Raw genomic sequence first — 24,216 nt, 5'->3', positions numbered from 1 at the left:
TAAGAATAGGTTTAATTAGAATAACTCCCAAAACTTTAGGAATCAACCCAATCTTTAAATGATCTATAATTACCGTATAAAGCCACACCTTAAATGTTGGGGAAGCTGTCACCAGAACAGCTTTTGGACTACTATCCAACTCACAGCAAGATTTAGAAAACTTACTATACAGCGGCATAAAATCCTCCATACTTGGTCTCCCTTCTTTACTCTCAGTGAAGGGTGCTTCTTAATTTTCCTTAGTTGTCATAGATATAAATAGGGATGCACATGGGTTTTTCAGCCCCTGACTTCCTATATTTCCTTCTCTGGATATTCAAATTCTCCAGGACTTCCATTGCAGTACCAATATTCCCTTCATAAATGTGCTTTAGTCTTAGGCTGTTGCCTTCAAAGATTCTTTGTAAGGAAAACAGCAGTTGGGTTGTTTCTTGGTCTGCGCATCTCTGCCATGGTCTTTCAATGCTATTTTCTATTACTCCTTTTTACTATGGGATTCACATCCTTCTCCTCTTCCATACTTTGTCTTTCCAGAGCCCTTCTGATTGCTCTTGGTTCTCTCTACTAGGTACCGCTGGCAAGGACCTCTAAGGCTATTCCAGTTTATCAATCTCTGTCAGTTTACTAGACTGGGGAGATTAATGAGGCCTTTCTTTGCAAAATTCTCCTCTCATTTTTGAGTTTTTATATCTTTTAGTTATGTCTTACCTGATAACTTTCTTAGTCCTATTAGACCAGTCTAGAATGCCTCTCTGGTTGATTAATTTTATTTTGCTTACAAGCTATATTTTTCAGATATTGCTAATTCTACTTTTAAGTTTTCCTAACCTATTGTTCGTTACACATCTCCCGATTCAGTTAAATATCTGCATTTCAGCAGAGCATGGGGCTCATTTTCAAAGCACTTTAAGTGTAAGTGTCATAGGTTTCTATGGAACTCATGTTCAAAAGAGAAAGAGAAAAACATTTAAAATGTGTCAAAGCAGCATTTGGATGAATTTCTTCTCAAAACGTCAAAAATCACTATTTTCAAAACCTAATTTGCAGATGTTTATCTATGCAATTTGTCTGCAGTGTGTCCAAATCACAAGGGGGATGTGTCAGAGGCATTTCAACGGTGGGATTAAGGCGTGCCTAACACTTGGACATTTTACAGCCATAATGTAAGAAAACTAAAATGTCTAGAGCAAAATTTCAACACTTTGGTCTAGAACTGTTTTTATAATGAATAAGACAAAAGAAGGTGCCCTAAACGACCACTGCAGGGATTCAGGGATAACCCCCTTACTCCCCCAATAGTCACTTACCCCCTCCCACCCGTAAAAAATGTGAATACAAAATAGTACTCACCAGCCTCAATGACAGCCTCAGATGTTATAGCCAGGTCCATTAGAGCAGCATGCAAGTCCCTGGAGTAGTCTAGTGGTGGGTGCAGTGCACTGTACACAGGTGGATCCAGGGCCATACTTCCCCCTACCTGTTACACTTGTGGTGGAAACTGTGAGCCCTCCAAAACTGACTAAAAACCCCCTGTACCCACATATAGGTGCCCCCTTTACCCATAAGAGCTATTATAGTGCTGTGCATTGGGTTTTGGAAGGCTCAGCAGACAAGATAAGGGAGCAATAGTGAGATGTGTACCTGGGAGCATTTATATGAAGTCTATAGCAGTGCCCCCTAGGATGCCCCATTGCTCTCCAGGGATGCCTGGAGGACAAGTCTGCTAAAAATGCTAGCCCCTCCTACATTCCAATGACTTGATTTTGTACATTTTTAACGTGTGTGTTTTTTTTTTGGTTTTTTTTTTAAATGGCCTAAAAAAAAAATCCACAAAGCACAAAACCTTGCTTGAAATGGTATTTTGGAAAAAAAAAAAAGACATTTTTCTTTTTTCAAAAATGGTTACATTTGCTATACAGATTTGGGACATTTAGTGCAAAACATCCAAAGTCCAACTTAGATGTCATATCGAAAATGCCCCTTCAAGTAACTTTCTAAGTCTAAGTGCTTTGAAAATACGCCTCTATATGCTTCACTAGCTGGTTATGACCTGATTGAGTCACTTGGGCTCGAAGTTCTAATACTAGCCATCAGGCAGATCTTGAGCACCATTACTTGGCTATTCGAAATACTGAACATTCTATGCTGCATAATACCCTTAAAAGGCAAGTCACAAGAACTATTTTCTTCCTTTGTCTCTATCCGCTAGTAGAGGGACAGAACCCATTTGTCTGGACTGGTCTGGTAGGACTAAAAGGAAAGAAAATGTTAAATCAGAGAAGACATAAATCTTTTCCATTATATATAATCATTTAACATATACTTAAATACTAGCCATGATGAACAAAAACAGCTCAAGCAACATTTTCTTTTAGTAATATATATATTTTTTTATCCATTCATATTTCATCAGAAATACAAAATCAGCCTGTGTTTTAAGGTTACAAAATAAGATACTGTACACTTAATCTGATAGTTGAACAGGCACTAAGGTTCATAAGCTTTTTAAGACCACATGTCGATTCATTGTTTAAAAGCAGAAGTAACTGGAAACAGAGGTAGATTTTTATATACTATACTGGCAAGTCTTACTGTTTACATACAAACAAAATACAATCTTAATTAAATAAGGCCTTGGTTCATGGGTTTTTCAGGATGTGTCTGATGGAGTATTACATCTGTTCTGCAGAATTTCTTCATATTCTGTGTGGCTCATCAATCCTTGTGTTATGCTCTTACTTTCTTCAAATTTGGGTAACAGAACTGCAATGTATCCCTCAGTAGATGGCTGCAAAAACAAAGCGTATATGTGTATGTGTATATACATATATATATATTTTTTTTTTTTTAATTGCTACAGATTGCATAAAGGTCCACTATGCAATGCATCCTTACCTTTTCTTGCAGAAGAACTGGATTATGAAGAATATTTTCATTTACTTCTAATAATCGACCTCTTATACAGCTGAATATAAAATAGAAAAATTCAGTTGAGTTCCTAGAAAGAACTTTACAGTGGTTTGTGTACAAATTCAGACAGTGGTACTGCATGCATAATAAAAATTGGGTAATATGACTAAATCAGTCAGTTTTTGGAAAGCAGGGCTTGAATGGTTACAATCTAAAGAAAGATTGTTCACTGTAAGGATAAGGGTCATATATTTGATAGACCTCCTTTCTGTGGTATAACTAGAACAGTTTACATATTATAAGGCCCAAAAGCCAGTGGTATCTCCAAATGACCTTAAAGGTGGCTTTCTGACTTCCTTCACAAATACTTCTCTCGAGCTTCCAACTGGGACTGACTCTTGAATAGCTGTACTATATGAATCTCAATGAGCCCATACAGGAAAATTAGGTTCTTACCTTGATAATTTTCTTTCCTTTAGTCACAGCAGATGAATCCATTAACTGATGGGTGTTGTGGCTGGTGGTGCCCACTTTAAAGGCATACTTGGTTTTCCCTGTCCCTGCTTTACCCCATTCCCCCTCCTCCCGGAGTTCCTCTATGGCTGCCTGCCTTTAACTTTCCTCACAGTAAAAAAAAACCCAAAAACAGAGAGAGGCTTTCTCCTGAGCTCATGGTTCGGTGCAGCTTGACCGCAGCTCGTTTGACTCGGTCTCCTGAGGTGAGAGTGGTGCCCAGCTCCTCCAGGGAGGTTCCCACTGACAGTGCTCTGTGCGGGGTAAGTTTTGTTTTCTGTATTTGATGGCTGCTGAAGGGGTTAAGCGCTGCTCCCACTGTGGGAAACACAGATCAGCAGCGGGGCTTTGCAGAACATGCTGCCTAGATGCTAATGCTGGCATGAGCATGGCGGGCGGTGATTCTTCCTGCCTGCCAGAGTTGGCAGCGGCCGCCATCTTGGAGGCGCCACGTGACTCAACCCTCGAGGTTGCGGAGGGGTCTGAGTGCAGGGGGATGCCTCGTTTCGAGGTTTCTAGAGGAGCTTTTGCCTCCGCTTCCCCCAATGTGGGGGCAGATGTACAGGGTGAGTTTTTCTCCCCTGAATTTGTGCTGCTGATGGATAAGGCTTTTATGTTAAAAAGAGCACTGCCTGAGGCTCCTGACAATTCCTGTCGGTCTGGGTTGCCTCCGGTTCTTTATTAGCCCAGTGTCTGGTGGACACTTTATTTCTTCCCCCGAGCTTTTGGCTGACGCTAAGCGTAGACGAGTGAATACCCCGTCTGAGGGGGACTCTTCACTCTGTTCTCCCCCGTGGTCTAGTTTCGGGGAGTCTGAGGGGTCTGGCTGCTTGCTACTGGAGTTGGATGACCCTAAAGTGGTTCGGATTTTCCACCGCGATGAGCTGCCAGCTCTCATTTCTGATGCCTTACAGGTCCTTTGTATTGAAGATCCTGACCAGGGCGCTGCCTCTTCTATTAATTCTAGGATGGCAAGCACTAAGAAGCCTTCTTGGGCTTTTCCCGTGCATGCTTCCATCCAAGAGCTTATTTCAGCTCAATGGTCTGACCCTGAGGGTCCCTCGAAGGTGGCCAGTGCTATGTGTCACCTTTACCCCCTGAGAGAAAGTCAGTTGACCCTCTTTGGGATGCCTAAAGTGGATGCTTTAGTCACGGCTTTGACTAAAAAGACTACTCTCCCGGTGGAGGGAGGGGTCGCTTTGAAAGATATGCAGGACCGGCGGCTGGAATCCGCGCTGAAGCGGTCCTTTGATATCTCGGGCCTTTCCTTACGGGCGGCTATTTGCAGTTCCTATGCAGCCTGGGCCTGCCTTTCCTGGTTGCAGCAGGCGGTTGAGATGGGGACAAACAAACTGGGGAGATAGGTAGCTTGGAGCCTGGGAAAAGATGGTAGTGAAGAAATTACTGGTAGGAGATGCAGTTGGGGACTGAGAAAGTATGTATTGGGAGAGGAGCTGAGAGGGGGAAAGATTTCCTTTTAAGTAATATGAGTGAGATGCCTGACCAGCTGGCTTGGCCACATCATTGGAAGGAAACCCTTTCTTGTCCAAGGTGCTGGCCTCTGTCTGGCACTGGTCCTGCCTCTCACACTGAAGTGTTTTTGCCAGAGTTAGCCCTCACTTGAAAAAACAGTAAAGCTCTTCCTTTTAAGTAATATGAGTGAGATGCCTGACCAGCTGGCTTGGCCACATCATTGGAAGGAAACCCTTTCTTGTCCAAGGTGCTGGCCTCTGTCTGGCACTGGTCCTGCCTCTCACACTGAAGTGTTTTTGCCAGAGTTAGCCCTCACTTGAAAAATCAGTAAAGCTCACTAGTGTAAAGACACTTACTTCCCAAGTCACAAATTCAAATCTAGCTGAAGCTAGTAATGCAATAAAATTCTTCAGTACTACAGAAGTTAACAATTTCAAGTCTATCCCCTACTATCCACATGAGTAAGATCACCTTAAATGGTATCTACTTGCATTCCTACATAAGTGCATAAGTACATAAGCACCGCCACGCTGGTAAAAGACCAAAGGTCCATCAAGCCCAGCACTCTTGTCTCCGACAGCGGCCAATCCAGGCCCCAAGAACCTGGCAAAAACCACAAATTTAATATCAATCAATGAACTTTTCCTTCAGGAATCTATCCAGACCCCTTTTAAACTCAGCAAGGCCAGCTGCCATCACTACCTTCTCCAGCAATGAGTTCCAGAGTCTAACTATGCGCTGAGTAAAGAAAAACTTTCTCCGATTTGTTTTAAACCTACCACATTCTAATTTCATTTTGTGTCCCCTGGTTCTATTATTGTTAGAAAGTGTAAACAAACACTTCATATCCATCCGCTCTACCCCACTCATTATTTTGTAGACCTCTATCATCACCCCTCAGCCGCCTTTTCTCTAGGCTAAAGAGTCCTAGCCATCTTAACCTCTCCTCATAGGGTAGTCGTCCCATCCCTCTTATCATTTTTGTCGCCCTTCTCTGCACCTTCTCCAATTCCTTTATATCTTTTTTGAGATGAGGCGACCAGAACTGAACACAATACTCCAGGTGCGGTCGCACCATGGAGCGATATAACGGCATTATAACATCCTCATGTTTGTTTTCCATCCCTTTTCTAATAATACTCAACATTCTGTTCGCCTTCTTAGCCGCCACAGCACATTGAGCTGAAGATTTCAACATCCTATCCACAATGACTCCCAGATCCCTTTCTTGGTCCGTAACTCCTAAAGCGGTACCTTGCATAACATAGCTGTAATTCGGGTTCCTCCTTCCCACATGCATCACTTTATACTGAGAGCTAAGACAAACACATGGGAACGGATTCTCTCAGGAGACACCCTAAAGAGCATGGTTAAGTTTACACATGCCTTATTCAAACTGTATAGATAGATAGATACTGTGACCAGCAAAAGTAAGGGGCCCTTTTACTAAGCTGTGTAAGTGTCTACGCACACCCAACGCACGCCAAAATGGAGTTACCACACGGCTCTTGCGGTAATTTCATTTTTGCCGCATGGCCGAAAAATCATTTTTATTTTCTGCCACGCGTGTCGGATGCGCACCAAGTGGCATTTGGCACGTGTAGGTCATTACTGCCCAGTTACCGCGTGAGACTTTACCGCTAGGTCAATGGCTGGCAGTAGGGTCTCAAACCCAAAATGGATGCGCAGGAATTTTCATTTTGCCGCATGTCCATTTTTGGCAAAAATTTTTAAAAAGGCCTTTTTTACAGGTACGCTGAAAAATGATTCTGCGCGTGCCCAAAACTCATGCCTACATTTTTCAGCGTTCCTTAGTAAAAGGACCCCTAAGCCCCTAAATATTTTGCAATAACAACCTCAAACTTACACCAAATTCATTAAGTGCACAAAGTGGCATCTATTTTGCATTACCGATGCCAAATTACAATAGGAATCCCTCATCCCGTGTAAGAGATTTTTAATTTTTTACAAACTGCTGTCACAAATCTCAGGGGCCCTTTTACAGAGAGATGGTAAGCCCAACACGGGCTTACCACTTGCTCAACCAGGACTGCCGCCGGCCCAACGTAGCCACCAGTGGTAGTCCCGCCCCGAGCGCGCACCATTTCCAGGGGAAAAAGAAAACCACCCCGGAAATGGCTTGTGTGGAAATAACCCGGCGGTAATTGGGCAGCTCGGTTACCGCCAGGTTAGCATGGGAGCCCTTATCGCCATGTGTGCTGTGGGCTTTTTTTTACCTGCTGCGGTAGAAAGTGCCCTGGCGTGCGGGAAAAATAGCCCACACCGCTAGCACAGGGCCCTTTTTCCTGCAGATTGGTAAAAAGACCCCTCAGTTTCCACCAGGACTTTTAAACAACTGTGTTGGAAACTAACCTTTGAGTAGTATTATTGAAAGTTTGACATCTCCGTAAAGTTAAGGTGGATTTCTACAAAACCACACAATATTGTTTGAAATAGATGTCACTTTGTGCATGTAAAATTTTTATTAATTCAGTGCAGGTTTGCAGTTGTTATTGCAAAATGTTTATGGGGCTAGGGGAAAATGTTTTTTCCCAGACACAACATTAACATATCATTTGATTGCAGTCTCTTCAATAACCACTCCCTATAAAATAAACTGGGCATTGCAGGAGGGACAACATGAATGCTAGAACACAGATAAAGGGATTAAAACTGAAAAGAAAGGAAATAACTACACAGCTTTATTCGCTGAGGGCAAAAATGAGTCTTTGTCCCCAGGGATCAATAGATGGCTAACAGGATTGCAGTCATGGGAAATAATTTTTTGAAACTCCCAGCATCAGGTAGAAGGGCTACCTAGCATGCAGTCAAAAAACAATCTGGAACAGTACTGTAATGCCAAACACTCACCTATATATGGTATATTCCTCTCCATCAGAACAAGAAATCCGACACAATGGAGCAAGTTCTGTTAGAAACTGAGCACCCTGGGTTTAAAGTAAAAATGTTTTATTTGCATTCATGCAAATTTCCATGAGTTTTATGGTATCCATCTAATATCTGTCATAACAAACCAAATTTCCTCAGTGCTGTTTATTAATATTTACTGCAGCTACAAATCTTCATCAACAACAACAAAATTCAGTATTACTTAGGATGCAGGAAGATTATTTAGGTTAGGAAGAAGTTACCATATATACTCGTGTATAAGTTGAGGGTGGTTTTAGGACTAAAGATAGCCTATTGAGGCTAGGTCTCACATTGCTCCTTCCCTCTCTCCATCCAACATTGCTCCCTCATCCACATCCCTCATTGCTTCCCTCATTCACATCCAACACTGCTCCCTCTTTTTCTCACTCCCCTCCAGCATCTCCCATGCCTTTCCCAAACCCACAGCTTCACAGATTTCCACATCAGTCAAGAACACTGTTTCATTCTGGCAGCAGATTTCAGTATGTGAGGATTATATATTTATCCCTCACTGATAATTCTTCAATTCTGTTTCATTCACCACTCCACTCTCTCACACTAAACTTTGGCAAGTTCATTGAAGCAAAATGTTTTTGAAAAATATTTTCACAAATCCCTCACCCTTTCTATCCAAAGAATTTTTTTTTCTGTCAGGAATCAGTATTTCTCAGTACCCCCACACACTCCTGTTTTGTCATTTTTTTTTTCAAAATGCAATCGGAATTTCAGTCATCAGCTCTTTCCACACACCTACTGCTTGAGCCATCAGCCAACCAAATGGATTTTAACTCTCTCCAGGTCTCCTGGTAATTGTCATGCCCTCCTCTCAATGTACATGCTCAGCACAAACTTTCAACTAGCCAGAACATTCACAGATTTTAAACATCACTACTACTACTATTTATCACTCCTCAGTCTCACTTGCACGCTTTCTCCACACCTTTTCTTTTTAAATTTGAACACTGTACAAGCTCACCCTGAATTTAGAGTTCCTTCCACACCAGGGACATATATAACACTGGCTCTATCCTCTAAAGTAACTTCAGCACAGCCAGAGTCTGTCTACTGTACTTCCATGAAGCAGAGTGCTATGGCAAGGATGATAATGAGGCATAGATAAGATTACCCTGGTTTGCTGATGGGATTTTGAAGTCTAAATTTCTCAAGAATACAGTAAAAGCTCTTTATTCCTCAAGCTTTCAAACTGTGTGTTTGCTGTTTTTTTTCATTATTGTAAATATTACTGTTATGAAGTTTGATTTTATGTATTATGGGATTTTTTTTTTTGCTGTGATTGACTAAGCAATCTTAGATTGAATTATGGAAATAAATATGGTAAAATTATGCCTTACCTGCTGATAATTTTCTTTCCTTTAGTAGAAGCAGATGAATCCAAGGAATTGGTGGGTTGTGTCCATCGACTAGCAGGTGGAGATAGAGATTACAAAGCTGAAGGCAGTGATATCAGACCTTCACTTAGTATATGACCCATCATAAAGCATAATCAGACGAGAAAACCGGGAGTCTTCCTCACCCACTTAATATAACAGAAACTAGTCATTTTGACAAACCAAGAACAGGTTTAAAGGCCTTCTCTTCTGTTTTTCCCTACAATGTATCTTCTTTTTATATGAGAAGACAGACACAGAGGCTAAGAAACAAAGAAACAAACAAAACAAACAGCAGCAGGCAAAGGGCAGGATCTTGGATTTATCTGCTGCTATTAAGGGAAAGAAAATTATCAACAGGTAAGGCATAATTTTACCTTCCTTAGCCTACGCAACAGATGAATCCAAGAACTGGTGGGATGTACCAAAGCACTCCCAAGACAGAACCACCGCTCCAAAGGAAGCATCCCATTTAGCAGCCACATCTACCAGATAATGAGGTATGCAGAGAGGCCCAAGTAGCCGCTCTACAAATGTCATCCAGAGAAAAAAAAAACACCTGTTTTGGCCCACAAAGTCGATGTATCCTCATGGAATGTGCCTTCAACACCCCAGGAAGGGTGCAACCCTGCACAATATACCCGGAAGCAATCGCCTCCTTAATGCACTGGGAAATCGTCACCGTGGACACCACATCTCCCAACCAAGGGCCAGTGAGCAGGACAAAGAGATGATCCGCAGAAATCATTCGACATCTGCAAATAACGGAAGAGAACTCTCCAAACATCCAAAAGCCAAAAGCTGCGAACTCAACCGGATAATCCTCCTTCCGAAAGGACGGAAGGAAGAGATGCTGAAACCACCTTCAGCAGAAAGAAGGAACTGTATGCAAAGTCATGCCCGACTCAGAGAAAAACAGTAAAGGATCCTGGCATGAAAACGCCTGAATTTCAGACACCCTGTATGCAGAAGAGATGGCTACCAAAAACAATGGTTTAAGGGTAAGGTCCTTGGCAGAAGCCGTCCGCAGTCTGCAGGCACAGAGAACAACATTGAGGTTCCAGGGTTGACAAGACTGCCGAAGCGGAAGATGAAGGTGAAGAACTCCCCTCAAGAACTGCACCACATCAGGGTGCGAAGCCAGAGAACAGCCTGACACCCTTCCTCGGTAGCAAGCCAAAGCAGCCACCTGCACTTGAAGTGAATTACAAGCAAGGCCCTTCTGTAACCCTTTCTGCAAAAAGGCCAACAGCTGAAACATGAAAGACTAGAATGGCTACCAAGCGTGGGCCGCACTCTATGCCTCAAAGGTCCTCCACACCTGAGCATACACGGTCAAGGTGGACCGCTTAAGGGCTCGCAGCAAGATAGCTATCACCACGTCCAAATAGTCCTTCTTCCTCAAACGTGACCATTCAAGAGCCAGGCCACGAGACCAAAGCGGGAGGGATCCTCCATCTGCACTGGGCCCTGGTGGAGGAGACTGGCACTGACTGAAAGGTGGAACGGAGGCACCACCAGCAGCCGCACCAGGTCTGCATACCAGGGATGCCACAGTCAATCTGGAGCAACCAGAATGATCTGTCCCCTGTAGCGTACGATCCTGAAGATCACCCATCTGATCAGTGGTCAGGAAGGAAAGACGTAAAGAAGAACCGCCTCCAGCCAAGTTTGCAGCAGATTGTCCAGTCCTGCAGAGCCGTTCTCTCTCCGATGACTGAAGAACATGGGAACTTTGGAGTTCATATGGGATGCCATGAGATCCACCTCCGGAGTGCCCCACCTGAGACAAATCTGGTGAAACACCGCCAAATCGAGCTCCCACTCGGCCAAGTCCAGGAGATGATGACTAAGAAAGTCTACTTGTACGTTGCAATGACCTATGATGTGAGCCACCACAAGACCGAGGACATGAAGCTCGGCCCACTCCACGAGTCATCTCGACTGCCAGGGCCTAACTCAGAGTACTGCCCTGGTGGTTGATGTACACTACACTACTGTCGTGTTGTCCAACAGAACCCAGACCACCGTGTCTCTCAACGATTCCTGAAAAGCTCATAAAGCATTCTGCACCTCCTGGCACTCTAGCCGGTTGACCAGCTACACTGCCTCCACTGCTGTCCACTGCCCCTGAGCATGATTGTGGGGACAATGGGCTCTCCAGCCTGACAAGCTGGCATCCGTAACCACTACCGCCCATTGTGGGAGCGCCAAGAGCATCTCCTTCTGCAAGGCAGAGTCACAAAGCCACCAGCTCATGCTCTGTCGAGCCTTGGGTAGCCATGTACGACGACACAGATACTCCTGGAACACCGGAGACCACCGGCACAAAAGTGTAAACTGCAGCGGTCGCATGTGTGCTCTCACCCACTGCATCACCTCCAAGGTAATCCCAGACTCGAGGGCTTGGCAACCCCAGCAGCTCACATACCTGAGCCTGAAGCTTCACTCTCCTGTCCTTGGGCAAAAACACCCGACCCAGCAATGTGTTGAATTGGACACCCAGGTAATCCAGGACCTGGGATGGGACTAGATGGCTTTTTTGAAGGCTGACCACCCAGCCCAAGGATTCTGGGAGTGAAATGACCTGAGAAATAACCTTTTGACTCTCCTACGCTAAATTTGCTTGGATCACCCAGTTGTCAAGATGTAATCTGATGCCCTCTTTCTGCACATACACTGCCACGACTGCCATGACCTTGGAAAAGGTGTGGGGAGCAGTAGCGAGGCCAAATGGCAAAGTCTGAAATTGGAAATGACAACCTAAAATGGCAAAGCGGAGAAACTGCTGATGAGGAGACCAAATAGAAATATGCAGATAGGCCTCCTTGAGGTCTAGGGCAGTGAGAAACTCCCACAGCTGCACAACTGCCACCACGAGCCACAAAGTCTCAATGCGGAAATGCCGTGAGACACTGGTTCAGCTTCTGCAGATTTAGGATTGGACGGAAGGAGCCCTCTTTCAAGGTACCACAAAATGGAGTCGTGTCCAGCACAGACCTTGGAAGGGGGCACGGGCACCACTGCCCCTAGATCTAGTAGCAACTGCAGCATTGCCTTGCCCACCACTCGCTTGGAAGCAGTGGTGCACCTGGACTCCAGGAACACTTTACCGATGGGTGAGGAAAATTCTATTCTGTAACCTTCTCTGATGGTATCTAAGACCCAGTGGTTTGAAGTGATATTGGCCCTCTCCTCGTAGAAGAGGGTCAGCCGACCCTCTATCCTTAGCTCTGAGGAGCAGACCAGTGCCCCATCATTGGGATGGACGAGGACCAGACTCTTGCTGTGCTGCAGTGCCCGAAGGTCTCTTATCACCTCAAAAGGAAGAGCGCTGCTGAAAGCGAGGATGCTGGAAGGTTCCCGATGTGTGGGCCCAGACAATAACGCCTTGCCTCAAGGAGGCAAGGTCTGGTAGAAACACACACAACCCCGCCCCACGACACAGGCTTGGGCTTATCTTCAGGAAGACTCTGAATCGCCCAAATCTTTAACAATCTTTTCCAGGTCCTCTATGAAAAGAAGTTGACCCTGAAAATGAAGACGCGTTAAGTATCTGCTTAGACGCCAAATCTGCCACCCAATGACGAAGCCACAACAAACACTGAGAGGAGACAAGGCCACCTGTTTGGCGGAAGCCCACACCAGATCATAAAGGGAATCAGCCAAGTAAGCCAATCCCAACTATGTGAGAGAAGGAGCCAACCCCTTGGGCCTGATTCAATGCCAGTTGCAACAAGCTGACAAGCCCTGGCAGCTTAAGAACTACAAATAGAGACCTGGAGGGCCAATGCAGACACCTCAAAGGCATGCTTCCGGACGCCGATCCTGCATGTCCTTCAAGGCCACTCCCCCTTCAACCGGGAGAGTGGTCCTCTTAGTAACCGCCGAGACTAAGGTGCCCACCTTAGGGAGAACCCGCTTCTCTGCATGATCCACAGTGACCAGATACAGACAAGACAGCCTTAACCACCTTCAAACTCCCCTCGGGGTCAGACTACTGGGCTGAAATGAGATCCCTGAATGGCAGCATGTACCAAGAAGGTTTTAGACAGCTTCCTCATGCTTTCCATTTTGGGATTGACCGTAGCCACAACTTGTGCCTCAAGATCCTCAATGTTTAGAACCTCCAAGGCATGAGAGATGAGCGAAGGGAGCACATCCTGATGAAAAAGACTGACCACAGAAGGATCATCAGATTCTTCCTGGGGAACCTCACCATCCTCCAACTAATCTACCCAAGGACTTAAGGACCCCCCCCCCCCAGTAGCCATCGGAGGGCCAGAGAAGAGCCCCAGCAACCCCACCTCTGAAGTGGCACTAGGATGTTGCTTCTTTAAAACAGGATCCTCTGCGGAATACTGCAAGGCCATATCACCATCCAGAGAAAGGACCTCCAGAGGAGGGAAGTCAAAGCCCTTTTCAATAAAAACGACAGATGAAGCATGAAGACAAATTTTGGCGAAAAAAAATCCCCTGAACCAGAAGCTGCAGCAGCCTGAGCAGAAGACGACTCTGCAGCTGGGGAAAAGCCCCCCAGAGGCGCTACATTTAAGGCTAAGGCGAACCGCGAAGAACCAGCTGCATTCACAGGCTTCGAGGCAGGAACTGCGTCAGTAGGCGCTAAAAAAAATGGTGCATGCACCTGAACCTCAGAGCACGAATCGGACTGCGCCAGAGAAAGCCCATCACAGGAACCAGACAGAACATCTGCGCAACCGGCCACATGTAGCCCCAAAGTCGACCGGCGTACCCCGCACCGCAAGCACCATTTGACGGTTTCCATGGCCATAATCATGCTTCCCCCGAAACGGAGCCACAACTACTCACCAGCAGCACGCTGCACTCTTCCCACACACAGCGGAGGCTCTTAGGGAAGACTGCAAGCGAAAGAATAGGTTCAGACTGCAAACAGCTGCAGACTGTATCTCCTGAATAGAGCTGTATCTCTGTTTCCATCTTAAAAAAATAAATAAACAGCTGTGCACAGGGATTTTTTTTTTTTTTTGGATGAGGAAGGCAACATCAGCTCACATGCAGGGAGAATGGGGTCCACGGGGTGAGGCAGGGACCCTGAACACGAAGTTTGCCTCTAAAGCTGGTACAAAGTCCAGACCCCCCCCCCCCCCCACCACCACCACCACCACCAAGCTCAACTGGCCAGAAAGGCCCAGGAGACAAATCCAGGAGCTGCTGAGATGCCTTCTACCACCTGCTGGAGACAGAGATATAAGTGAAGGAGGAGCTGGCTATCTGGTATCACTAACTTCAGCTTTGTAATCTCTATCTCCAGCTGCTAGTACATGGACACAACCCACCAGTTCTTGGATTCATCTGCTATGTAGGCTAAGGAAATGATAATTTACTTAATATGGGTAACACAGAAAGAAAAATCTGTCAGTTGCTATCACCTTGTAATCGTGCGTACCTTGTATTTGTTCATACCGGAATCGGCTAACGCCATTTACAGTACTATGTAAGCCACATTGAGCCTGCAAATAGGTGGGAAAATGTGGGATACAAATGTACCAAATAAATAAATAAATAAAATTATGATTGATGGTACTGCATGGAATATTCCTAGTTCTAAAAAAGTAAAGTTACAGTATTATACTATGCTATTATTTGAGTGTTAAGAAGGAAAGTAATGTAACTTACCCGCTTTGACTTTCCAGAGACCTTATTTTGAAGCCTGCTGCAGTTGGCACTAATTTGGTAATTAACACTCTTAATTGTTCTTCCCTTTTGAAGAAGAGGATGCGACTTTGCTAGTGTGATTACACAAATCCTTTGGGGAAAGAAACATCCCATTGGTAAAGGTACTATATTGGTTTTCCTTAATGTGACTTTGCTGAGCTCTGACATCTCCAATGGTTACAAGAGCAAGCCATACTTTGGGCTGGATTTTGCTAAGCTCCCCCCCCCCCCCCCCCCCCCCCCCCCGATACAGCATCTGGCCCAAAATACAATCAGCATAACCAAAACTCCTTAATACGGTTAATAGCTCTGCTTAAAATGCCTAGTGGACTAGGAATGATTCTCACACACACAAAAAAAAAAAAGTCAGGCTCTGGTTACTCTTAGATCCAATCTAAGAATATGCGTTACATGAGCACCACTGAAGTCAGAACAAGGGACCACAATGTTCCTATTTTCCCCTCCTGGCTTCCTTTTCTTCTTTTTCATTTTCTGTTCAGAGTCTGCATTTAACTGGTATAATATGTTCAATTTTCAAAATTATTGAATCAGGCAGGAGAACCTCCTGCCCAGTTAAATCGCTTGTTCCTGCCTAACCTCTGATATTCAACAGCACTTAACCAGATATTTAGCAGCACTATCAGCACTAACCTCCCTGCTATGTCTGGGGACTGCTTCAGCAGAGCCAGTACTTGGTTGCTGGGGATATCCAGATTGCTAACCAGTTAAGCAGTTAAAGTTAGGTCAACAAAAAGTCTGTTCTAACTTTAGCTGCTGAGCTAACCAAGCATTGATCTCCATATTGGCTGGTACCTGATTCACTTCCAGGTAGTAGCATTGGGGTTTCTGGTGCCTGCCGGGTCCCAACCCCCTTCCTTGAAGACAATGAGAACCCAGGCCCGAGCCCCCCTCCCTCCCCCAGGCCTACCTGGATCATCCCTGATGGTTTAGGGGGTCATATGGACCACAGCGATGTCCATTCACTCCTGCCTGTCACAATTGCTATCTCAAAATGGCCACCACAACTTCTAGGGCAGCCTCAGTGGGGGGTAGGGGACTGGTAAGGAGGAGGGACAGGAACCTGCTTCTACATATGCAGGTCCTGGCTGAATTTTGGCTGGGACCCACATAAGCTTCAGTGACCAGCACGTGCCAAATTAGCTCTGGATTTTCAGTGCCGGTGCATGGACATTGAATATCTGGGTCTAATTCTGCAGAATGGCAGTCAGCATTTTCAAAAAACCATGACTGCCACAGGCTGAATATTGACAAGAATAAATCCCATACTGGGTCAGATCAAAGGTCTATCAAGCCTCCACCCCACTTCTGACAGTGGCCCTTCCAGGTCAAAAGTACCTAAGCAGGATCCCAAGGAGTAGACCTTATTGTTCATACCCAGGAATAAGCAGTGGCTTTCCAAAGCCTACATGATTAGTAATGGCTTATGGATTTTCCTCCAGAAACTTGTCTAAACCCTTTTTTAAACACAGCTATATTAACTGCCTTGATCACGTCCTATACCAGCAACGAACGACATTCCTGTTCCAGTGGTGGCTTTTCCAGTAGTAGTGGTGACAACAAGGTAGGAAAACCCCAGGTGCAGACAGAAATTTCTAGTCCCCAGGGCAACTTGGGACCTGAGATTTGTCACAGAATTCAATCGTGTTTTCTCTTGGCCATCTCTTCTTCAAGTTGAAGAGCCCTGACCAGTTGAGTTATTCTGAGAGAAACCATTATATTCCCTTTATCCTTTCACTTGCCTTACTTTGTACCTCTTCTTATTCTGCTATATCTTTTCTGACACAGGGTGGCCAGAACATCACACAAGATATGGTCGCACCATTGATAGGAGCACTATGTGTCATTACTTCCTAATGTTTCATTTGCTTTTTTGACTACGGCTACACAGCCAGCTGTGGATTTCACAATATATTTTTAATAATGAATCCAAGAACCTCTTCCTGGATGGTGTAATTTAATCCTGACAAGTTTAAAATGGTGCGTATAGAGAAAATAATCCCACTTTCTCTATATGCAACACTTTAAACTTAAATTGCATCTGGCACTTAGATGCCTAGTCTCACCAGGTCTACCTGCAACTCCTCAGACTCTGCTTGTGATTTAACAATTTACAGTTCTAGAGGACACAAAATGATTCAATCATCTCATGCATCATTTCCTTTTTCAGCTCATTTATACATGTTGGAAAGCACCGGTACAGATTTCTGGGATAATCCATCATTTACCTTTCTCCACTGAAAAAGGACCATTTAGTTCTATTCTGTTTCCTATTTATTAGCCAGTTCCTAATCCATAACAGGGCACTACATTCTGTCATGGCTTTTTTTTCTTTTTTAGTTCAAGGAATCTATTTTGAGATTTGGCATAATATGAACAAAACAAAGAAGAAAACTAACATCTTTCAATAAAACAACTTGCAAATAATACAGGTCCATGTTAAAAAGGAGAAGACCCCACTAACCCCATCAAGGGCAACGGTACTAGGAACACAAAGCCCAGTACTGCAGCCATTGAAACAGAATACAATACCCAACATAAGGGGAAGGCAACTAACAGTTCACAAATCTTTTCAGAGAGGTCCCAATAGATAGAAAATTATCAAGGCATCCTCTCTTCTCAGGCACAGATGCCTCATATTTGCAGGGAAGGCATAGCAACTTCCACCAGAAGTGAAGGCCTGGCTCTTTCCTTTTCTTCTCTCTCTTTTTTAAAAAATGTATTATCAATTGTAAACTGCTTTGAAGCCTACCACAGGCCATATGGCTTTTTATATTAAGTAGAAATAAATGAGAGGACTGATCCTTCCACACCCTCAAGACTGCTTACACTGCAATACCAAGCATCACTCGCAAAAGGACCAAATGATCATCCCCCACACTGGAGCCATCAGGAAGAGTGGAGAAAATAAGCAGTGATTAGGCCAGAGAAGCTTGAATAGGCAGTATTTGTTGAACTATCTACCATACCTGGTCCCAGAAAAGTTTTAAAATGGGACAATGGAAGAGTGGATGACCAAGAGTTCCAACAGCCATTCAGCATAACCAGCAGAGATCAGAACTATCCTCACTGAACTTATGTAGAAGATTCAGAGTCCAAGTAGAGTGGTGGACCATAAAATAGAGAGATTGAGAAGAGACCAATTTGGAACACCTCACTATATTTGACCACACTTGAGTCCATGTCCCATTTATCAGTGTCACATCAGTTTCCATCTCCCAGATAGCCTCAACTCCAAGTCTCTGTTTAGTTTGTGGATGATAGATGCTTCATGTCCTTGAGCAAGTATCAGACAATAGGAATCCTTTATTGAGGCTGTCGGAAGAGTGTCAGGCAGTTGGCGTCTCCATAACTGGAGAGAATAACATAACTGGATCCATCTGAAGCACTTGGAAAACAGAAAAGTGGTATTTAACACACTAGTACTGAAAAGATGAAGGCTTACTTTGGAGCACAACATCACCCAAAATCCAGATCACATTCAAGTAGGCCAAATTATAACCGTCTTTCCAATCTGAAAAACTGAGTTATTCCAGACTGGGAACTGAGCTGACTTACAGATCAGGATTTGTTGTTCACAGTCTAGGTGTTATAGTGCTTTGTGGGTTGACTTAGTCGAACCCGGAGACGAGCTCCAATGCAGTACTTTGGGTTGAGCAGAGCAAAGAGATCTCACTCTATATGTAACCAGGGTCTCTGGAACAGAGAACCAAAGTAAACCTTGACGTAAGATAAAAGCTTGATAATTAAGAAAGTCTGGAAAGTTAACTTCACTGTGATCCCTAGGTAGCTTCAAAGTGCGCAAAGCAATCGTGGGCTTTTTTGGTTCCAGATAAATCTAGTCAAACATTTACCAATGTCCTTATAAAAGGTGTCAAGGAACAATGCAGGTAACATACATGAGGCTGTCATGGTACCTATCTTCCCCCACCAGGTGAGGTGTAATGGTGACCATTTTGAACACATGGCATTGATCTGGGTAGACAGAGAATACTGTGCAAGGGCGATGATGTCCTCGATATCTGGGAGACGTCCAAGACCAAGATATTTCATCCCGTATCCACACTACTAAATGCAGTACTGTGCTAGAGAACCTTTAGTACAATATGAGTTAAGAGGCATCACTTCAGACTTTGACCAATTAATTTTATATCTAGAGAATTTACCAAAGTGATCAATTGTAATAGAGCTGGAATAGTTGCGTCAGGTTTTGTCAAATACAATAATAATACGTTGTCTGCTTAGGCAGATAGTTTATATATTTTACTATAAACAGAATGATCGCAATAATCTCATATTGCAATACAGCACAGAGAAAGGGTTCCTGCACTATCCTATATAATAAAACTCACCCTCAACGTTCTGAAGACACTGATGTCAGTGTCACTTCCTTCAAGACAGGTTCGAAGGGTTCGTGGTGAAGCCACCAAAATCGCCAAGTCTCAGGGCCCCGCCCTCGCGTCAAACGTGATGATGTCGAGGGCGGAGCAATGGCGTACGGTGCGTTCAGGAGGTGCGAAGCAATGGCGTCAGAACGACGAAGGGGTCGGTAGGTCGGTAGGCAGGGAGGGAGGGAGAAGGGGGGTGTTGGGGAGGAAAACCTTGCTAGCGCCCGTTTCATTTGCTCCAGAAACGGGCCTCTTTTACTAGTTTTACAATAAGGATGACAGGGGGCACCATTTTCCATGACTTTTTAAGGACGTTTTCACCACACGGCTCCCAAAAGATACGTTCATCAAGCAAACAGAATCACTGATTAAGAGTTGCTGTTTTGTGATACAAAACGTCCATTATTTACCATAGTCTTACTGTATAGGAAGATCGCATCGTTCCTCTTTCAATATACATGGCCTGTGTCGAGTCCGCACGTACTGTATCATCCTAGCTTTATGCAATTTAACATAATAAAAGGACAATTCTATGCTGGATCACTGCCACTGTTTTTGGTTTTTTTAGACATTTTCAAATGCCTTCTGAAAATCCAGAAACATTACATCAGCAGGCTCATCCTTATCCATATGTTTTAACTACTTCACAACGTTTAAGAGATTGGTAAGGCAAGACTTCCCTCACTAAATCCCATTTACTCAGCTCCACTAAGCTATGTCTAACTAAATGGCTAGTAATGTTATTTGGAATAACTTTTGCAATTTTGCCTTGTATAGACAGCTCCTTGGTTTGTATTTCCTAGATCACCCCAGAGCCCTTTTCAAAGATTAAATCACTTACCACCCACTAATCCTAATTACAGATAATGAGTAATAAGTCTGCAATTTCATTATTAAGTTCTTTCAGAATTCTAAGGTGTGTACCATTTGGTCCTAGTCATTTGTTACTCTCTAGTTTGTCAGTTTGCTTTATTCATCTTCCACCTTCACTGTCACCTTCCAGTCTTTATCACCATGAAAAAGTGTTTCTACCATAAATATTTCCCTGACATCTTTCTCAGTAAAGACAGAAGCATAGAATTCATGTAATTTACAAAAGTGGGTGCTAACACTGTTATAGCATGTTATCTGGCCCAGGGCCCATTTTATGCAATGTTCCCTGCGGCAGATAATGCGCAATAACCTTTGGTAAATTATCCTCATTTTTGCTATGGCCTTTTCTTCCCTTAGTGCTCCTTTTACCGCTCAGTCATATGGAAAAATTAGTTCTTACCTTTCCTTTAGTCTCAAAGGATCAGTCCAGACTAATGGGTTATGTCCCTCTGCCAGCAGGTGGCAATAGCACTAATGAGCTGTGCATTATCGGGATGTGTGTGGACTAGCTCAGCCACTATTCGATAGCTAAGCAGTGGAAAGAGTTACTTATAGCTATAAAACTCCTCCAACCTCTATGAGAGAAGAAACAATTGAACAATGGACTAAATATGTGCCTTAGAAGTAAAGAAACAATATAACTATATACACTTAGAACCAACAGAGTATGCAAGAAGGGTCGTTTCTGGACTGATCTTTTGAGACTGAAGGAAAGAAAATTATCAGGAAAGAACTAATTTTTCCTTCCATTATGTCATCAATGGATCACTAATGGGATGTAGAAAAGCAGCCCATGCAGAAAGCACATGAGCTCCAAAGGAGGCATCCAATCTCGCACAATATCTAAGCGTTAATGCTTGGCAAAAGAATGAGAAGACTACTTAGCTGATCTACAAATTTCTTCCAATGAGAACGCGTGATACAGCAAAAGAAGCAGAAAAAGATCTAGTGGAATGAGCTTTAACCTGCAATGGCAGATTTGCCCGAGCAGAGATAAGCTGAAGATATAAATTTCCTTCAACCATCTAGCCATCACTTTGGAAGCTGGTAGACCCTGCCTGGGTCTGGAAGAGAGAATATAAATTGATCAGAACATCTAAAATCATTGGTAGAATCAAGATAACACATAAGAACTCGCTTGACAGCGAAAAGGTGAAAAGTAGTCTGAAGCATAATCCTCCCTAGAAAAAGGAAGGAAGGAACACAGTTTGGTTAATATGAAAAGAAGAGACAATCTTCAGAAGGAAAGAGGGAACCATTCAAATAAACACCCCCTCTTCTAAAAAACGGAGAACGGTATCTCTACTATAAAGCTTGAAGCTCTGAGACTCTCTGTACTGAAGATAAGGTAACAAGAAAAACAGAAGTTTAAAATCAGATCTTTAAGAGTGGCTTTATGAAGAGGCTCAAACGGAGACCTTTGAAGAGTCTGGAGGACTAAAGGAAGACTCCACTCTGGACAGACCTTCTGAAGAGAAGGGCAAAAATGAGTAACTCCTTTTAAAAAAACGTACAACATTTGGATGTGCAGAGAAAGAAATATTTGGATATGGCCCTGTAATATGCCAAGGCTGCAAATTGAACATTGAGAGAACTGAGCACCAATCCTTTCTTAAAACCCTTTTGTAGAAAGGCTAGTAAGTGGGGCAAATAAGCCTTAAATGGAGAATTCCATTCTCCTTTGACCAGCTCTCAAAGGTTCTCCAAACTCTAGCATAAGAAGCTGAAGTTGAACGTTTCTGTGCTTGAAGTGGTAATAACCTCTTCTGAATAACCTTTCTTCCTTAGACGTGCCCTCTCAGTAACCAAGCCATAAGACCAAAGGGGGAGGGAGCATCTATGAGAATGGGGTCTTGATGCAAGAGTCTTTTCTACTGAGGAAGATGCAATGGAGGCGCGACTTGAAGACACCTGATGTCCGCCTACCAGGTCTCCTTGGCCAATCCAGTGCTACTAGACCCACCTGGCCCAGATGAAGAACAATGTTCTGCCTATTAAAGGGCCACTGAGGAAAGACACAGAGGAGACCCATTGATGGCCAAGGTTGCACCAATGCATCTACCCCCTTGTCTCCTTTTGATGACTGAAGACATGCCCCAGTGGGATGTGATGAGGTGCCATTCCCCTGGATCTAGAGACACTCTGCTCAGGTAGTCTGCAGATATCAGAGGAATGTTTTTCTCTGCCCACTGAAAGAGAAGCTGAGATTCTCTGGCTACAGAAATACTCTTTAATCCCCCCTGCCTGTTGATGTATGAAACCATCGTCATGTTGTCCAAGAAGATCCGCACTTGTCTCCCTTGGAAAAGAGGAGCAAAGGCTAGTAAAACCTTACGAACTGCTCGGAGCTCCAACCTGTTGACGGACCAAGATACATCCATTAGCTCTGTGCTGTTTGTTGAAGATAATGAACTCCCCAACCAAACAGGCTGCCATTAGAACTGAGTACACACTAATTTGGAGTGTACAAAGGATGTCCCGCCTGGACTATGGAGCCATCATTTCAACCTTATCTTGACCTGAGCTGTCCCAGGAACTAACTGGTCATACTCTTTGGAGACCAGAGACTACTGACTCAAGAGAAGACTGAAGAGGTCTCGTATAGAACCTGGTCCAAGGGAGAATATCCAGGGTGGCTGCCATTGACCCCAGAACCTGAACATAATTCCAAGCTCTTGGACAGGGAAGGAATAGAAGATTTACAATTTGATGTTGTAGCTTCCACTGGTAAGACAGGGATAGAAAGACTTTCCCTTCTTTCTTGTCGAACTAAACTCCCAGATACTTCTCGAGTTTGAGTCGGAATTAAATGACTCTTGCTGTGGTTCACCACCCAACCTAGAGAATCCAGAAGAGATGTTACTGTGGCCATATTGTGAAGACTCTCCTGATATTGTGGGGCCCGAATGAGCCAACCGTTCAGGTAAGGGTGGACCTGGATCCCTCATTTATACAAGAAAGTAGCCACTACCACCATGACCTAGGAGAAAAGGTGCAGGAAGCAGTCACCAGCCCAAACAGCATGGCTGTAAATTGAAAATGATTCCCTAAGATTGTGAACTGGAGGAACTTTTTGTGAGGAAGACAGATTGGAATATGGAAAATAAGCCTCTTTAAGATCTAGAGAGGTGAGAAACTCTCCCAGTTGGACGAAGGCTATGACAGATCTTAGGGTTTCCATCCTGAAGTGCTGTATCTTGAGGGATTTGTTGACTCACTTGACATCCAAAAGTGGACAAAAGATGTCCTCTTTCTTTGGCACAACAAAATAAATTGAATATCTTCCCATTCCTTTTTCACCTTGAGGGACAGGCTGAATTGCTCTAAGGAGTAGCAAAGACAGCAAAGTCTCCTGCACCGCCTAACATTTGCTTGGTTTGGTACAAGGGGAAACTGCAAAAGTCCAGTTTGTAACGGTGATGAATGATGTCTAAAGACCCATTGGTGTGATGTGATTTTGGCTCAATCCTTGTAAAAGATGGATAGATGTCCCCCCCCCCCCATAATGTGCGACAAGGAATGAACCTTGTCCCTGTTATTGTGAGGGGTTAGTAGATGGGGAGGGTCTAGCAAAGGTTGACAACGACTTTTTGCCTCCTCGAAAGGAAGACTGAAGTTGTTGAAAATGTGGCTTCTGATTAGAAGCTCCAGATTTTCCTGGTCTGTATCATTTGGCTTCCCTAAAACAAGTCTTAGCTGTCCTGAATTGAGCGCTGGGTTTGTCCTCAGGAAGGTGTTCAACCTTTGAATCCCCCAAATCTTCAACTAATTTTTCAAAATCTGCCCCAAAGAGGAGCTTGCCCCTGAATGGCAATTTAGCAAGACGTGACTTGGATGCAATATCAGCTGCCCAATCTTTGCGCAGAGGGAGCTAGGGGCATATATTTAGCTGAGGCTCTGAGAATGTCATACAAAGCATCTGCCAGGTAGGATAACCCTGCCTCCAAAGGCGGCAGAGAGTCAGGGGATGAGTCTAAAGTAGACAACTGCTGGACCCAACATAAAGAAGCTCTGGAAACAAAGGA

General features: G+C 44.1%; 1 protein-coding gene across 4 annotated transcripts in view; it reads right to left on the bottom strand.

Annotated features, from left to right (window-relative positions):
- Positions 1-2,368: 2,368 nt before the first annotated feature.
- ABITRAM (actin binding transcription modulator) overlaps positions 2,369-24,216 on the bottom strand; it is a 42,289-nt gene continuing 20,441 nt past the window's right edge. For all 4 annotated transcript variants that reach the window (XM_030204880.1, XM_030204898.1, XM_030204884.1 and 1 more), the window contains exons 4-7: positions 14,874-15,003; positions 7,768-7,844; positions 2,896-2,965; positions 2,369-2,788 (exon numbers count right to left, since the gene is read on the bottom strand). In XM_030204880.1, coding sequence (XP_030060740.1) covers positions 2,651-2,788; positions 2,896-2,965; positions 7,768-7,844; positions 14,874-15,003 — 415 coding nt within the window. In that variant the 3' untranslated portion in view covers positions 2,369-2,650. The remainder of the gene's footprint in view (positions 2,789-2,895; positions 2,966-7,767; positions 7,845-14,873; positions 15,004-24,216) is intronic.

This window comes from Microcaecilia unicolor, chromosome 1, assembly GCF_901765095.1.
Source record: "Microcaecilia unicolor chromosome 1, aMicUni1.1, whole genome shotgun sequence".
Lineage (NCBI taxonomy): Eukaryota > Metazoa > Chordata > Amphibia > Gymnophiona > Siphonopidae > Microcaecilia > Microcaecilia unicolor.
The sequence above is the reverse complement of the archived record's forward strand: the minus strand, read 5'-3'. Positions and strand labels throughout refer to the sequence as shown.